General features: G+C 40.6%; 1 protein-coding gene and 1 long non-coding RNA gene across 2 annotated transcripts in view; both read left to right on the top strand.

The window, feature by feature from the left end:
* The first annotated feature begins 345 nt into the window (after positions 1-345).
* LOC114146832 (phosphoglucomutase-1-like) overlaps positions 346-18591 on the top strand; it is a 37167-nt gene continuing 18921 nt past the window's right edge. Inside the window, exon 1 of the mRNA XM_028021227.1 lies at positions 346-603. Coding sequence (XP_027877028.1) covers positions 346-603 — 258 coding nt within the window. The remainder of the gene's footprint in view (positions 604-18591) is intronic.
* On the top strand, positions 7015-10357 carry LOC114146834 (uncharacterized). The gene is made up of 6 exons (XR_003595970.1): positions 7015-7392; positions 7983-8088; positions 8836-8905; positions 9020-9194; positions 9330-9495; positions 10154-10357. It is a non-coding gene; the product is annotated as an uncharacterized LOC114146834 (long non-coding RNA).

Raw genomic sequence — 18591 nt, 5'->3', positions numbered from 1 at the left:
CCTTTCACACGCTGATAAATAACCCCCCACTCTGACACACACACACACACACACACACGCCCACATACATAGTTCTCTCTGACTGGACCTGGAGCCCTGACAGTGATCTCCCTGCACATGTGTGAAGGAGCGTCTTCAGTTACCACCCTGCCTCTGCACACACATTAGTTTGCAAAGGTTATTTTGAGCTGCAGACGTCCTTCTGTAACCCAGTGAAATAATAGGAGGAGTCGAGCTCTTCACTGTCCATTCTGTTCCTCGGAGCTCATTACTGCGGCTGACGGAGGGGGGGAAAAAAGTGTTCTCTCTGCATGGAACTTCAAGTTGGATCCTCATTTTAAAGCGATGGAGAACGGGCCTCTGCAGGTCCTGACCTTCCCCACGGCCCCTTACCCCGACCAGAGACCAGGAGCCAGCGGCCTTAGGAAGAAGGTTTATGTGTTTCAGTCCAAGAGGAACTATCTGCACAACTTCATCCAGAGTATCTTCTCTTCCATAGACCTGCCTGACCGTCAGGGTGCAACCCTGGTGGTGGGAGGAGACGGACGTTTCTTCAACAGAACGGCTATCGGGGTCCTCGTTCAGATGGCAGCCGCCAACGGGGTCAGTCGGTGTGTGTTTGCGTGAAGGGGCGCGTGTGTGAGGGTGTGTGTGTGTGTGTGTGTGTGTGTGTGATCACTAAAAAAGTGGTTGGCTGCACACACAAATACTGCTGACTCTGTTTACAAATAACTATGCATGTCAGTGTCACCTGCCCCATCACTTGATTGTATGAAGTGATGAAATATTTTGGCTGTGTTGCAAGTTTTTTAAAAAATTTTTTATCTTTAGCATTTTGTCACTTTACAACCAGATACCTCAATGCATTTTTTTTTTTAGATTTTATGTTGTCAAATCCATTTTCATTTGGGGGCCGGATCAAGATCATGAATGTTCTCAAATGTCTGGTTGGTTGTGCCACAACATCTTAATTAAACCGTATTAACAAACTGTTCAACTAGAGAAAACAGCTGTCTCTGCATTAAATAAGTACTTCTTAAAATTAAATACTGTTTTCACTTTGAACAGTCCCTACAGTATTTTGCGATTGTTTTTCTGATTTCTTTCAAAATAACTGATTTTGTGGAATTAATTACAAAATATTTCCAAGCAATTTTGCATGTATCGTATAACGTCAAATGTGACTTTTAGCTACTCGTCATATACATCACAGACTACAATTGACATTAGTAAGGTTGAGGCAGCAGCGTAGTAACAAGTAAAAAACACTGCCACCTACTGGTTTGTTTAGCAGTCATTTAAACCCGATGTTTTGACCATTTTTCCAAAATAATTTAATATAAACTCAGAGTTATGCATTAACGTGAAAAAAAATGGAGGGATCTGATGATTGTCTGTGAGTTTCCGTGATTGTGGAAATGGAAAATATTGATTTATGTAATTTGGCGTCAGGAGTCTAGAGGGCCACATAGAAAGCTATGATGGGATGGATTTGGTCCCCAAGCCTCGAGTGTGAAAGTATTCTGTAAGTTGGAAATATGAGGCAAATTATTCATGTTTTTGTTCATTTTTGCAAATGAAAATGTTAAGTGTGTTCTCAATTGATAAAACATCTTATTTGCTATAATTTTTAAGAGTGGGCATACGTTTAAAGTCACTTAAAGCAGTGGTCCCCAACCCCCGGGCCGCGGACCGGTACCGGTCCGTGGACCAATTGGTACCGGGCCGCGGAAGAAATAATTAAATACTTCCGTCTCGGCACGCAACCCACCCCCATCCCCCCGGTCCGCAGCGAATTTTCGAAGTCTTGACCGGGCCGCGTTACTAAAAGGATTGGGGACCACTGCTATAATGAATCCAAAAAAAGGAACATAGAAGAAAAAAAACTTTCTCGTGTGCACCATTGTAGCCAGCTTTCTCTCAACTTTACCTTACCTTCTGTCGGGATTTGAGATTTTTGTGTTTATTTTGAGTTCTCTGTGTTCTGAGTCCCTGTGCTGTCCTGTCCTCCCCTTGATTGTTCCCTGGTGTGTCTCATTTCCTTTATTACCCTCTGTGTATTTAACTCCACCAGCTTTATTCCGCCCGTCAGCGCCTGGTCATTGCCACATGCATGGTCCTTATGCTAGACTACTGGATCCTGCGACTTCCGCACCTGGGGCTGGCGGAGTTGCAGCAGGAGGCAGAATGGGAGCGCCTGACGGCGGTTGCCGTTCTGAAAGGCAACACTCTGCCTCCCAAGCCGCACAGTCTCTCCGCCAGCCCAGACCCAGCGTCTCCAGAACCAGCACCTCCAGAGCCCGCAGCAGCCCCCTCTCCTGTTTCTCCTGCCCCCACAATACCTTCAGCCGTTGCTGTCTCCGTGCCTCCAGCCCCTGCGTCCTCCACACCTCCGGTCGTCACCGCTGTGGCTGCCGCTCCCACGCCCACAGCAGCCGTTGCTCCTAAGCCTGCTCCAGCCCCTCGGCGAACAGAGCCCACTCTCGCCTTCGCTCCGGTCCCCATGGTGATGGGTTTCCAGGCGGCCGCCTGACACCGGGCCGACAGGGGGCGCGGCTCGGGGGCGCGGCTGATGGCGTGGCCTGTTCCCCGTAAGTGAGCCTTCGGGCCCAGTTAGTGGGTTCTTGGCCCCTAAAGAGCTTCCTAGTTCCTCCGAGTTTCCTAGCGTCCCCTCCAAGCTCCCTAGCTTTCCCTCCGAGCTCCCTAGCGTCTCCTCCAAGCTCCCTAGTGTTCCCAATGTTTCCTCGTTGCCCCCTAGTGCTCCTCTCGAGAACCAGCCTCCTAGTGCTCCTCCAGATTCTCCCAGAGACTCCTTGTCGCCGCCTCCTGTGGCCCGGTCCCTGCGCCGACGTCACCTGGCAGACCCGCCTCCCACAGCCTGGCCTCTGTGCCGACGTCGACCTCCGGACCAGCCTCTAGGGGCCCGGCCCCAGCACCGACGTTGCCCGCCGGACCCACATTTGGCTCCTTCCTGTGTCTCCGCCCACCCTGCTGGGTTGGTTTTTGTTGTTATTTGGACTCTGGCCCCTCGTCCTGCGCCCCTCCACCCACCCTTGTCAGGTCCTCGTCTCATTTGGTGTCATCGTGCTGTCTCTGTCTTTACGCCGCACCTCCTGGTTCCCGTCCCCAGTGCCGCGGATGTCCTCTGGACCTTCTCCGGCGCCGTAGACGCCCGCCGGACTTTCCCCGCGGGTTCCATCTCGGTGCCTCTGCCCACCCTGATGGGTTGTTTTCTGTTGTTTTTGGACTGCTGGCTCCTTCGTGTGTCTCCGCCCACCCTGTTGGGTTGTTTTTTGTTGTTATTTGGACTCTGGCCCCCCGTCCTGCGCCCCTCCACCCACCCTTGTTGTGTTTTGTTTTTCAGACTTTGAACCCTACACTGTATTGGTCCTGTACTTCTGTGGCTTTTTCATAGACATAGATGTACCCATTGCTGCAAACGTCAGCTGCACAGTCGATCGTTTCCAGTGATACCCGCTCATCCTCCGCCTTAAACACCAGTTCTCCACACATCAGATATGTGTAAATGCTGCTGGTGTCAGAAGCAATGGAATGTCTCCAGCAAATGACGGAGGACAGATGATATAACTGAGTTCCATTTTTCACAGGAACTTCCAGGGCTGGGTCAGGTATCACAGGATGTCTATCATCTGGACTGTCCGGCCATGGCAGTATCAGGGTCATCACATCAGTGTCATTAAAAAAGCAATCCCTCTTTTTGTTTGACTTGCAGGTGTCGCAACTTTCTAAAATTAGACTCCAATAATCCTCCAGAAGAGTTGATGTAGTGTCATTTTCTTGTTCCTTTGGCAGAGGAACGACAGGACCAAGGTCACGAATAATTCGTGAACACTTCTGACAATGTTCACAGTAGTCAGTTATATATATTTTAGTGTTTGTGTAGATGCCACACTCCGCCAGATAGTGCAACATGTAAAACAACAGGACTCCTGGCCTGTCCTGATGTTTCACATCCTTAATTTTCAGAATATCAATTAGTTCATTCTGAACAGCAAACACTTCATGTGCAGGAAAGTCTCTTCCTGGATGGCACATTGCTGTGAAGAAGCATCTCGCAAACAATGGTGTCGCTGAAAAAAGTTCAGAAATCTCCTCAGGATGCTGAGCCACAAACCTTCTAACAACAGTCAAATTAATTATGCTTTGCATTGTGGAATTCATCCAACAGTTAAAAAAGGAGTTGGAGAATTTACAAAAATACATGGCTGGGTAAATATTTACATCCATGGCATCGAAATCGTTGGTGTCATTCTGATTTCCGTCTTCCGAGTTTTCTTCTTCAGAAGACCATTCTTCTGATGAAGAAAGCTCAGACACTTCATCAAAATGTGGCACAACATCATCCTTATCTTTAGTGTCCAGGTTCTCACAGTGGTCTGTGTGACTTTTAATTTCTGTGTCCCCAGAGAAGGTTTCAATTTCCAGCTCCACTTTGCTATCAGGAAGACAGATGCTTTCCAAAGCAGCAGTTTCTCCAGATGTCTTTACTGTCAAACACTTATTGATGATAACTTCCTCGACTTTAGAGGAAGCATCGATGTCCTTCTGATTTTCAGGAAAAATGTCAAAACTCATGTACTTCCCTGTCTTAAACTCTACGAATTCTCCTGAAATCATATCGTCTTTTACATCGTCTTCGGACACAATGTCAAAATCAGAGGACTCAAATCGTTCATCTTCAGATGAGCTCTCTGAAGAACCATCACTGTGTTTTTCATCGTCTTCGGAGACAAAGTCAAAATCAGAGGACTCAAATCGTTCATCTTCAGATGAGCTCTCTGAAGAACCATCACTGTGTTTTTCATCGTCTTCGGAGACAAAGTCAAAATCAGAAGACTCAAATCGTTCATCTTCAGATGAGCTCTCTGAAGAAACATCAGTGGGTTTTTCATCGTCTTCGGAGACAATGTCAACAACAGAGTAGTCAAATCGTTCATCTTCAGATGAGCTCTCTGCATAAACATCCTTGTGTTTTACACATTCTTCAAAGAAATCTTCAAATCCAAAATACTTCATACGTTCATCTTCAGATGAGCTCTCCTTTGAAACATCCTTGTGTTTTACATCGTCTTCGGCGACGACGTCAAAATCAAACTTTTCTGAACTTTCATCAGTTGATCTCTCTGCTGAAAGGTCTTCATCTTTAATGCGATATCCCAGCAACTTTTCTACTCCCTTCGTGACAAGATACCCAAGGCCCCAACCGATGGTTAAAATCATCTTGACTGTAGTTGAAATGGTTTCTAAAATCACTGTCCGAAATCGTCTCTCTATCAAAGTGTTGTACCTCCAACGGCGTTGAAAAGCAAACTGAGAATTCTTGGATTCCAAATGATAATAATATTCGCTTGAACCTTTATGACATCATCGATGAGAACACCGATGACATGATGATGTCACACGACCTGTGTCAGGTTCTTGTTTGTTTTAGTTGCTATGGAAACACAAGGAGTTATGTATGAGATAAAACTACTGTCAATTAAAAATGCATGCGTAGACATCTAAATTTGTGAATTGAAGTCAGTAAATGTGCATAAATGTAAGTTTTGTATTTGTCCTGTTTTTCAACTCATACGTACGTGTAACTTTACCTATGAGAATACTCGTAAACAAATAAATTAATACAAGTGTTTTTGATTGGTTTTATAGAGAGTAAGTATTTTCCCAGAACTTAGACACACATCAGTCACATTTAGAAACTGGCTCTAAACCATCTGCTTGATCTATTTTGAACTGGGAGTGAGGAGGATCCTCTTCAACTTATCATGTCTTGCCTTAATTACTTGCTCTGTTCATAAGGAAAACATTTAACGACGTCTAATAATGACATTATTATTGTTTTTTTTTACATTTGAACTCAGTGAAAAGGATGATTCACCAAGCAGATCATCAGCCAAAGAATTTTATGTCTAATCTCACCTTATTTATTTATTTTTTAATTTTCTCATTTTCTAACACCCCCATCTCAGCCTCTTTTCTGTGTTTTTATGAATCGCCCCTTTCAGAGATCTTCTGTTTACTCTTACCACTGCAGCATAAAGTGACACCCTACCCAAAACATTTGCAATGGAGATTTTATTCTTGAGTTTGCTTCTTTGATTGCATTGCAAGACCAGTTAATGTGGTTCTTCCAGTTTAGCTGCGTTTTGTCGCCCCCTCCTGGTCACTTTTGAGTAATTGAGTTTTTTTTCCCTGTTGTGTTATTAAACATGTTGCAATAATAAAAAAAGAAACATAATAAAAGTAGCAGCAGACAATAACTGAACAGTTTGCCAGTAATTTGTGGCACTTCAGTTTAAGTTCAATTTAAATTAAGACCAGATCAGTTTTTGGTCTCTTGAACAGAAAAATATTTTTATTCTCTTACCATAAAACTAGGGTTTAATTTCCTTTTATTCCTGGACTCAATGAAAGAATGTCATGTCAGCTTCATCTTCAAAAGATATCTACTTTGAAAATTGGTGACGTGTTAAATTCTTGTTACTTGAACATAAACGAAACATAGAAACATAAACAATGATAACTCAAAATGCTTTTCTGAAATACTGAGTAAGGTTTCTGTGTAACGATAGGCTGTTCTAACTAAATGTTGTATTTTTACATGAGAAAATATCAACCATTCATTAATGCATTAGTGTGGATTATCAATCATTAAGATGAAACCATCCTAATACCTTTAGCTGAACTGATGTAATTATTCCTGTGCTGCGGTTGTTACCACATCTTCATTTCTTGTTTTCTCATTTGGATTTCTTTCTGAGGTTGGCAAGTAGGACACGGCTTGTTCAGATCCACATCTGGGTAGAGCTTAGAAATCATTTACTTAACTGATTTGATCTCTTTCAAAGAGTCCAAACTCACTGTTATCCTTTGCTGTATTTTCTACAGTTAAATACCACAAAATGCCCAGTAAAACTACCATAAGACATCTTTACAAGTAGTTACTGTAATTTGCATTGCATTATGGGTATAGTACATAGTATTACAGTAATTTACTGTATGTTTTGAATTTGCAGTAATTTACTGTTTACACATTACAGTAGTGGTACTGTACTTATAATATACAGTAAGAATTATATTTGATTTCCAACCGTCATCATAGCTGCTTCATCGTGGTTCCCTGTTTCTGTATTTTTACTCCTTTAGTGGTTAACATATTTTTAAGGCAGAAAGAGAGAATGTACTTTTGTTTTTTTCACATACTAGCTAACATTAATATGCAGTTTATCTAGCTACGTCATCAAGCGTGGCTTCGCTTCCAACTGTTTTCTGATGACGTTTGTTTTAAACTCCGAAGCTTTTTCTCTCCAAGTGCAAGTGCAGCTCTGTCTCCGTGCTGTGGGCTCACACTGCTTCAGCTCTTCAAGACAGGTAAAAAAACACTTCTTAGAAAACTGTTTGAAGCCAAAGCCTAGTCTGGAAATGTACATTTTAGATGGAGTTAACGTAACTTATAGCATCATGCTATAATGCTATAACTTAGCATTTTAGCATGAGCTGGTTTGTGCTGGTTAGCCTGGTAACATAACGTTACCTTTACGTTACTAACTCTGGTGTTTTATATAACTGGCATATTGCAACCTTATAAGTTACGTGTCTGTAAATGAGGTGAAAGATAGGAAAATATGATGTTCTTATTTTTTGAGCTGGTTCGGAATTAACGTTAGCTAAGGTGCTAATTTTACCGTTGAAGGTTTTAGCTTGACTTTTGCCGCTTAATCTTCCTCGGGCGGCTTTGGGTTGAGATGAACTCAGTGCTGAGTGTCTGTTAGCATTGTTGCTACATCCTTTGTCGAACAATATAACCTTAACTGATAATTGATCCCCCCCCTTTTCCTTTTACATCTAATGACTGTTCATTTGTTTAAACCATGATCTTGCAAATGTTAAAAGTGCAGATTAGCTACGTAGGTCAGCAAGGATGAATTTCTAACTTTGTTCTTTTTTTTCCTTTTCTTCAGATGACCTTTTTTTTTAACTCCCAAGCTTTTTCCCTCCAAGTGGCTGTGCAGTTCTGTCCTGCTGACTGCTAACATAGCTTCATCTCTTCAAAAGACAAGACAACAGGTAAAAAGACAGCTCTTCAAACATATTTGAAGCCACAAAATAGTCTGGAAATGTAGAGGAGCAGCTAACCTAATCTATAACTTTGAGCTTGCTACTGCTGGTTAGCCTGCTAAAGTACCATTACATCTCCAACATAGTGTATAAGAGTCTGTAAATGAGGACAAAGGTGAAAAACATTAAAGTAGTTTCTGTTATTTTTTGAGTTGGTTCAGCCACAGTGGCAGGTGGACAAAAAAGTTAATTTCCAACCCTGGTTACATATAAGGACTGTTCACATGTTTAAACCATGCTCCTGTAAATTTAAAGTTAAGTCAGTACTAACAGGTGCAACTATGTACAGGTGTAAATTCTGCAACATTTGTACTTCAGAATTTACAGAATTTTGTAGTCATGTGAAGAAACATCAACACACAGCTAATTATCGGTTTGCATGTGGAATAGAGCAATGTCCTGCTTCCTTCAGAACATTTTCTGCATTCAGGTCCCACATGCACAGGAGTCACCGCCATTGCAGAAGTCAGACTGAACACTTGTGGAATGTAATGCTTTAAAAAATGCATTTAGCCCCACAAACTGTCATTCACATCCGCTGTTTCAGAGTGGTAGCAGGATGTAGGGGTAAAGTCTAGTCTGGTCTCCGGGATGAGGTTCTCAAAGACCTGTTGTAATCTGGGTGAGCTGGCCCTTTAAATATAAATTACTACCAGTAATTCATATTTAAGAGAGTTTTCCTTTTATGTTTTAAAGGTATCTTCCACCAAGATGTCTGTTGAAATGGAAATGACCTTACCCACTACACCAAGGGTAATCATGCTTGGTAAGAGGAATATTTTCTATCACTATAATTTTTTTGTAGCAATGTATGTAATTGTTATGGTAGTCTGTACTTTTACTCACTAGCGTTAGCCTGACAAGGGTTTGTCTATTTTAGGAAATAGCTTGATGTCTGCAACCCGGTGGATGGTCAGTATGGAGGAGAAGGTATTTTTCGAGCCAGAGCAACTACATGACTTTGCCAGCGTCCTTGCTGTCTTTTTTGGGTCATATTCTGTCTTCAATCTGGAGTATCAGGAGTCAGCATCCACCACGCTGGAGATGATACAATGGTAAGTACTCTACACCAAGCCATTTATGACTTAAATTTAATGACAGTTTGACTGATGACGAAGAACCATAGCTGATTGCTGTATTGTACGTCTTCCTTAAAAAATACAATTAATATATTTTATTTCTGTTAAAAGATTCTTTGTGAGGATCAATCCAGATGTTGGTACCAAATGCACAGCCAAAGTCGGTACAAGCCGCAAGACGGGAAGTCTTGTCAAGAGGAAAGTAGTCAGTGTCAACTTCCAGATCACCACCTTCTTCCAACAACTTGCTGAATTTGAATGGAGGACTTCCAACTAGGTAAGTATTTTACCAAATGTAAATGTTTATTATTTTGTTGTCTTTTCCTCCTATCTTGCATGCTCTGACTTTACTTTAGCCTTTTTAATCTGATTTTAATGATTATTTATAAATGGCATGTGATTCCTACACAATAGCCCTTTAGAGTAGCCTGCATCTTTTCTGTGTCCGTGGTAAAAAGTGGATGTCGCTGCATCTCTTAATAAATCACAGAAATGTATAAGTGTGTAGTCGTTTAAGTGTGGTGTATTTTTATACTATGCAGTTTTCAGTTTATTAGGCACACCTTTGCAGTAATCCGTCAGCACCAACAAAATGACTAAAAAGATTGTTGTACTTCATCGTCCCCTTGGGGACATTTGTAGGACGCAATCTTTTGAATTACTGAAGACTGACTGACTGCTTTTGCCATAAACGATCCAAAAACCTGAAGTGAAGCCAGTCCTGCTCATTCTTTATGCAGCTTCTATTATCACTTCAGTCCAATTGATTTTTTTTTTAAACAAATTATCAACTTAATGCTACTTTATGACAAAGATTTTATGCATGTGAACATTGTCACTTCAGCTTAATTTGTCAACTTCCTGTCGATTTGAAAATGTAGATAACTTCCTGACCATCTCATGACCTCCCACATTGTCTGTCTTATTCTTTACAGTTCAGCTTCCACAAGATGGATCCCACTGATTTTGTTTGACGAATGGAATAAAAGTTCTTCTGATGTAGGAAATGTGTTCTATGGTTTTGTTGTTTTACAGCACATTATATTGTATTGTGACATTGTTTTTTATGACATTGCGAATATGTAAATGGATTTTATTTCTACAAATCTGCTGAAAATAAATACCTGTTATTCACAGTACTTGGACTAAAATTTCTTTTATGAAATTTTTCGGTTTATGGTAAAATATTCTTATCTTAAAGAAATGTAAACTTTAATTTACAGTAAACCTGACATTATGTTGTGAAACAAGTTTACAGTAGACCAGCTTTACTATAAAATACAATTACTGTAAAGCAGTTATAACTGTAAAGCACACTCACAGTAAAAATTAACTGTGAAATATCATAACAGTAAAGGTACTGTAGAATGGTAATTACAGTAACTTGCTGGCAACACTGTTGCCAGCAAGTTACTGTAAAATTACAATAAAAGGTCTAACAGTATATTCTACATAAACTGTGACATTTTGCTAATTGTAGAAATGATTGCTTACTTTTCTTTCTGCTCAGCTCAATGAGCCATGCACTGCCTTGCAGGAAACTGTTGTAACTTCAGTGTATTTATTTTTTAAATGCCACTCTGGCAATAAAGCTGTGCACAATTGTGAAAATGAAGGAAAACTAACTCAGGGCTTGCAAACATTTTACAAGCAAAAATCTAAAAACAAACTATTCAGCCCCCCTGAGACGATGCTTGAGCTGCTGCCTGTCGCTGCGATCACAGCTGCAGGTTACGTCTGCCTTGCTCTCCTCAGTCTCACTAACTTTTCCTGGCCAGTAGAATCAAAATGATCCCCACATCATCCTGCTGCCACTGCCATGTTTCACTCAACACACTTTGTTTGCAGGGATAAAAAACTGATTTAAAAAATGAAAGAAGAAAAAGGAAAAGATTTTCTTCACTTCTGATATTATTTGAATAAACATGCAGAAAACATTCATATGATGAGCCATCAAGACATCAAGCTGCTTATGAAACACTAAATTGTATACACAATGTACAGTGGTAAAAAAAATAAATAAAAACACTGTTAGAATAATTAACAAGAAGAAAAGCTAAACTCTGTTCTGTTCATTTACTGATCTATTGTTGGTAATATTGTAGCATTGATAGAAAACATACATTTTGCAAGTTTTCTGAAACACAATCTTTTACTATCTTTAAACCATAATCTTAAATTATAATAACCTGTTGTTACATTCGGCTTAAAGCAGAACTTACAAATACACACAAGGGAGATCTGTCCCAGGAAATCAGGTAAGGTATGCTACACCATTAATTTGGAAAAATAAATAAATAAATACCCAATCACTCAATAAGAAATAAGTTGATCCTTAGCAACAATTATTTATTCAAAAAGAATTACAATACTACAAAATAATAATAGCTTATCTTGATAAATAGATCGATAACTCCATTCCCTCAAAAAAAATAATTATGGTTACTCGGTTTCAATCAGCAAAAGACCTAATTAATTAAATGTCCAAAATTTTCCCATCCTTATTTCAAAGAGATTATTGTCCACAAAGCAGTTCCATATCCTCGAAAAATAAACAAAGTCCTGGAAGTATTTCCCCAAGTCCCGATCCAAAACGAAAAATCCTAACGTCCAAACCCCTCCCCAAAAAGATACGGAAAAAGAGTGGTACCACCAAAAATCCCCAAAAAGAAAAGTACAGTCCAGATCTCACCGGGAGCGTTTCTCTTTCCCCTCGGTGGCGTCCTCTCGCACTGGCGGCGTCCACTTGCACCGGGCGCCGTTTCCTGGGTGCAAACTCCGATCCAGTTCCTAAAATACCATCTGTGGCACGGGGCGATCTTTGATAGGTGTTTTTGATGTCTTTCCTTTGATTTTTACTAGTTTTAAACGATCAGACAAGTCAAAACTCCCGCAGCACAGATCCTACGGTCAGCGTCTTCCTCCCCGCTTGCGCCTCTCGCACCGACGCACACACCCCTTTTTTAATTACTAATTCGTTCCACACACACCTGAACATATCAGGATTTACCCGAAATCAGTTATAAACAGTGGAAATTGGAATACTTTTTAACAATGAAATCACAGCAACTGTTCTACACGACAGGTTGATACATTTACTTTTTAATGTATTTATTTAGGAAAAAACAAACATAGTGGTTATGTTACACTGTTTAGATTTCACTGTGTTGTGTAATGAATTTATATTTTCTATTAGTTTCACTTTCTGAAATGATAACAAATATATATATACATATTTTTTTCATGATCCTCCAATGTTTGAATGGTACTTGCATATTATATCCTTTGAAATGTTAAAGCCTGAACATGTAAACTCTAATTTAAGACCAGGTTGGTCAGTCGGCTGATTTACTCATTAGCGGAGCTCGAAGACTGAAATGCGTTTTTATCAGTCGGATCCATCATTGGCTGGCTGCAGCAATCTATAAATAAAAAGACCCGTTCTTTCAAAATTTCATAACATAATAAAATGAACTTAAGGTGATTTATTTGGTCTCACCTGTTGTCTGCTGAGTTACATACAGCCTTCCTGTGAAGTGTGGTAAAAGTCTCATTTTTAATTACTTAACTACTTTTAGTTTATGATGACAAAATCCTGACTTCTCTGGTTTTCACTGCTTAGCTGTGTCATTTATATATTTCCTCTGTCCTGTTGTACAAAGGTTTTTTTTAAACATTTGATCTCCAAAAATATAGAAATGTTATGGATGAAATGAGCAACTCACCAATCGGTAAGATGGGTACCAGTCTCCACATCATCTTAGATGGTTTCTGAATTTGTTCTTCATAAATGAATCACAGAGAACTGAATAAGATATGAGGCAAAAAGTTATTTGCACAAATTCCTTCTCCACTGTGAAACTAATAACAGCTGAATCATCTAGTCATGTTGAATTCATGATGTGCATCACGCAAATCTCCTTTGCATTAGAAATCTCTTCTGAGGACAATAGTCTTGTTCAATGTGCCCCTTTTTTAAATTTGAGCCCCTGCCCCTCCATAGGTCTCTGCACGGCCCTGCTCCCTCCCACCCCGGGCCGCGGTAATAAAAGGTTGGAGACCACTGTTCTTAAAGTTTAAGGTAGAACATGTCAAACTTTAGTCTTTCATGACTGGCATCCTCCAACTTTTAGCTGTTCCAAGTCCAACACATCTGAATGAGATAACTGAATGACTTACTCATCCACTCAACTTTCTACTGTGTCCTGCTAATATGCTAATTATGTGCAATAGTTGTGATTTAGGTGTGTTGACACAGAGATGCATCTAAAAGTTGTAGGACAGTGCTCTCTTGAGGACTGGAATTGGAAACAGCTTGGGCCAGTTTTGAAAAACCATCTTTCTTTCTTTTTTTTTTTAATCATACATTTTCAGTGGCTTAAAATCCCTCCAGCAAAACTCCAGAGAGATTTCTGAAATTAGCACTTTGAATCAAAGCTGGTCCTCCCTTCCCTGTTTCACAGATTTCATTCTCATTTCTGTTGTTTACAAGAACGACAGCCAAGTCCTTGGAAAGATATAACGTAAAGTTGGCTAGCGAACTGAGACCAGCTAGTTAGCCGACAAATATCAGCTTTCAGAGGAGCAGAACAGCATGAAGCCATGATATTCTACACAAGTAGCACATAAATGCTTCTGCTAAAGTCAGCAGGCGTTTGCTCCTTTAACTACTTCAATCTCTATGTTCATCTCTTAAAAAGTAATTGGCTCGTTTTAAACTGACACTGACTTGAACTTTATTTGACCACTTGTGACTGAAGTAGCATCTAATTATTTTTTTCCCCTCTTGAGTAACTCAAGGACTCAAGTATGTCAGTTAACCTTTGAACCACAGTTCCTAGGTTAACTCAAATACTTAAAACAAAAATGTCCTTCAAGAAATAAACAAAATATTAACTTGGGCAGGAAGCTAATGTTTTGTTTATTTCTTGAAGGACATTTTTGTTTTAAGTATTTGAGTTAACCTTGGAACTGTGGTATGGAATATGTAGTAGTAATAATAATAATAAAATCGGGTTTCAAAATGTAATAAAACAAAATTAAAACTGCATTATGTAATGATCGAAAATTTGATCAAATCCAATTTTCAATCCCTTAAGCCACACATGTAATAACATTGTGTGGCGTTTATTACAAAATGTGAAAGTAGTTATTAGGGTCATTGTAGATTCATATAAAGCAGAGAAGAAGTAAACTTCTGGCCCCGACAGGGGGCGCGGCTGATGGCGTGGCCTGTTCCCTGTAAGTGAGCCTTCGGGCCCAGTTAGTGGGTTCTTGGCCCCTAAAGAGCTTCCTGGTTCCTCCGAGTTTCCTAGCGTCCCCTCTAAGCTCCCTAGCGTCTCCTCCGAGCTCCCTAGCGTCTCCTCCGAGCTCCCCAGTGTTCCCAATGTTTCCTCGTTGCCCCCTAGTGCTCCTCCCGAGAACCAGCCTCCTAGTGCTCCTCCAGATTCTCCCAGAGACTCCTTGTCGCCGCCTCCTGTGGCCCGGTCCCTGCGCCGACGTCGCCTGGCAGACCCGCCTCCCACAGCCTGGCCTCTGTGCCGACGTCGACCTCCGGACCAGCCTCTAGGGGCCCGGCCCCAGCACCGACGTTGCCCGCCGGACCCACATTTGGCTCCTTCCTGTGCCTCCGCCCACCCTACTGGGTTGGTTTTTGTTGTTATTTGGACTCTGGCCCCTCGTCCTGTGCCCCTCCACCCACCCTTGTCAGGTCCTCGTCTCATTTGGTGTCATCGTGCTGTCTCTGTCTTTACGCCGCACCTCCTGGTTCCCGTCCCCAGTGCCGTGGATGTCCTCTGGACCTTCTCCGGCGCCGTAGACGCCTGCCGGACCTCCTCCCACGCGGCGGACGTCCGCCGGACTTTCCCCGCGGGTTCCATCTCCTGTCCCTCCGCCCACCCTGATGGGTTGTTTTCTGTTGTTTTTGGACTCTTGGCTCCTTCCTGTGTCTCCGCCCACCCTGTTGGGTTGTTTTTTGTTGTTATTTGGACTCTGGCCCCCCGTCCTGCGCCCCTCCACCCACCCTTGTTGTGTTTTGTTTTTCAGACTTTGAACCCTACACTGTATTGGTCCTGTACTTCTGTGGCTTTTTCATAGACATAGATGTACCCATTGCTGCAAACGTCAGCTGCACAGTCGATCGTTTCCAGTGATATCCGCTCATCCTCCGCCTTAAACACCAGTTCTCCACACATCAAATATGTATAAAAGTTGCTGGTGTCAGAAGCAGTTGAATGTCTCCAGCAAATGACGGAGGACAGATGATATAACTGAGTTCCATTTTTCACAGGAACTTCCAGGGCTGGGTCAGGTATCACAGGATGTCTATCATCTGGACTGTCTGACCATGGCAGTATCAGGGTCATCACATCAGTGTCATTAAAAAAGCAATGCCTCTTTTTGTTGGACTTGCAGGTGTCACAACTTTCTAAAATTAGACTCCAATAATCCTCCAGAAGAGTTGATGTAGTGTCATTTACTTGTTCCTTTGGCAGAGGAACGACAGGACCAAGGTCACGAATAATTCGTGAACACTTCTGACAATGTTCACAGTAGTCAGTTATATATATTTTAGTGTTTGTGTAGATGCCACACTCTGCCAGATAGTGCAACATGTAAAACAACAGGACTCCTGGCCTGTCCTGATGTTTCACATCCTTAATTTTCAGAATATCAATTAGTTCATTCTGAACAGCAAACACTTCATGTGGAGGAAAGTCTCTTCCTGGATGGCACATTGCTGTGAAGAAGCATCTCGCAAACAATGGTGTCGCTGAAAAAAGTTCAGAAATCTCCTCAGGATGCTGAGCCACAAACCTTCTAACAACAGTCAAATTAATTATGCTTTGCATTGTGGAATTCATCCAACAGTTAAAAAAGGAGTTGGAGAATTTACAAAAATACATGGCTGGGTAAATATTTACATCCATGGCATCGAAATCGTTGGTGTCATTCTCATTTCCGTCTTCTGAGTTTTCTTCTTCAGAAGACCATTCTTCTGATGAAGAAAGCTCAGACACTTCATCAAAATGTGGCACAACATCATCCTTATCTTTAGTGTCCAGGTTCTCACAGTGGTCTGTGTGACTTTTAATTTCTGTGTCCCCAGAGAAGGTTTCAATTTCCAGCTCCACTTTGCTATCAGGAAGACAGATGCTTTCCAAAGCAGCAGTTTCTCCAGATGTCTTTACTGTGAAACACTTATTGATGGTAACTTCCTCAACTTTAGAGGAAGCATCGATGTCCTTCTGATTTTCAGGAAAAATGTCAAAACTCATGTACTTCCCTGTCTTAAACTCTACGAATTCTCCTGAAATCATATCGTCTTTTACATCGTCTTCGGACACAATGTCAAAACCTGAGGACTCAAATCGTTCATCTTCAGATGAGCTCTCTGAAGAACCATCACTGTGTTTTTCATCGTCTTCGGAGACAAAGTCAAAATCAGAGGACTCAAATCGTTCATCTTCAGATGAGCTCTCTGAAGAACCATCACTGTGTTTTTCATCGTCTTCGGAGACAAAGTCAAAACCTAAGGACTCAAATCGTTCATCTTCAGATGAACTCTCTGAAGAAACATCAGTGGGTTTTTCATCGTCTTCGGAGACAATGTCAACAACAGAGGACTCAAATCTTCCATCTTCAGATGAGCTCTCTGCATAAACATCCTTGTGTTTTACACATTCTTCAAAGAAATCTTCAAATCCAAAATACTTCATACGTTCATCTTCAGATGTGCTCTCCTTTGAAACATCCTTGTGTTTTTCATCGTCTTTGGCGACGACGTCAAAATCAAAGTGTTCTGGACTTTCGTCAGTTGATCTCTCTGCTGAAAGGTCTTCATCTTTAATCTGATATCCCAGCAACTTTTCTACTCCCTTCGTAACAAGATACCCAAGGCCCCAACCGATGGTTAAAATCATCTTGACTGTAGTTGAAATGGTTTCTAAAATCACTGTCCGAAATCGTCTCTCTATCAAAGTGTTGTACCTCCAACGGCGTTGAAAAGCAAACTGAGAATTCTTGGATTCCAAATGATAATAATATTCGCTTGAACCTTTATGACATCATCGATGAGAACACCGATGACATGATGATGTCACACGACCTGTGTCAGGTTCTTGTTTGTTTTAGTTGCTATGGAAACACAAGGAGTTATGTATGAGATAAAACTACTGTCAATTAAAAATGCATGCGTAGACATCTAAATTTGTGAATTGAAGTCAGTAAATGTGCATAAATGTAAGTTTTGTATTTGTCCTGTTTTTCAACTCATACGTACGTGTAACTTTACCTATGAGAATACTCGTAAACAAATAAATTAATACAAGTGTTTTTGATTGGTTTTATAGAGAGTAAGTATTTTCCCAGAACTTAGACACACATCAGTCACATTTAGAAACTGGCTCTAAACCATCTGCTTGATCTATTTTGAACTGGGAGTGAGGAGGATCCTCTTCAACTTATCATGTCTTGCCTTAATTACTTGCTCTGTTCATAAGGAAAACATTTAACGACGTCTAATAATGACATTATTATTGTTTTTTTTTACATTTGAACTCAGTGAAAAGGATGATTCACCAAGCAGATCATCAGCCAAAGAATTTTATGTCTAATCTCACCTTATTTATTTATTTTTTAATTTTCTCATTTTCTAACACCCCCATCTCAGCCTCTTTTCTGTGTTTTTATGAATCGCCCCTTTCAGAGATCTTCTGTTTACTCTTACCACTGCAGCATAAAGTGACACCCTACCCAAAACATTTGCAATGGAGATTTTATTCTTGAGTTTGCTTCTTTGATTGCATTGCAAGACCAGTTAATGTGGTTCTTCCAGTTTAGCTGCGTTTTGTCGCCCCCTCCTGGTCACTTTTGAGTAATTGAGTTTTTTTTCCCTGTTGTGTTATTAAACATGTTGCAATAATAAAAAAAGAAACATAATAAAAGTAGCAGCAGACAATAACTGAACAGTTTGCCAGTAATTTGTGGCACTTCAGTTTAAGTTCAATTTAAATTAAGACCAGATCAGTTTTTGGTCTCTTGAACAGAAAAATATTTTTATTCTCTTACCATAAAACTAGGGTTTAATTTCCTTTTATTCCTGGACTCAATGAAAGAATGTCATGTCAGCTTCATCTTCAAAAGATATCTACTTTGAAAATTGGTGACGTGTTAAATTCTTGTTACTTGAACATAAACGAAACATAGAAACATAAACAATGATAACTCAAAATGCTTTTCTGAAATACTGAGTAAGGTTTCTGTGTAACGATAGGCTGTTCTAACTAAATGTTGTATTTTTACATGAGAAAATATCAACCATTCATTAATGCATTAGTGTGGATTATCAATCATTAAGATGAAACCATCCTAA

The sequence above is a fragment of the Xiphophorus couchianus genome, chromosome 6 (genome assembly GCF_001444195.1).
Source record: "Xiphophorus couchianus chromosome 6, X_couchianus-1.0, whole genome shotgun sequence".
NCBI classification, from domain to species: Eukaryota; Metazoa; Chordata; class Actinopteri; order Cyprinodontiformes; family Poeciliidae; genus Xiphophorus; species Xiphophorus couchianus.
This window is presented reverse-complemented; position numbering and strand designations above follow the sequence as displayed.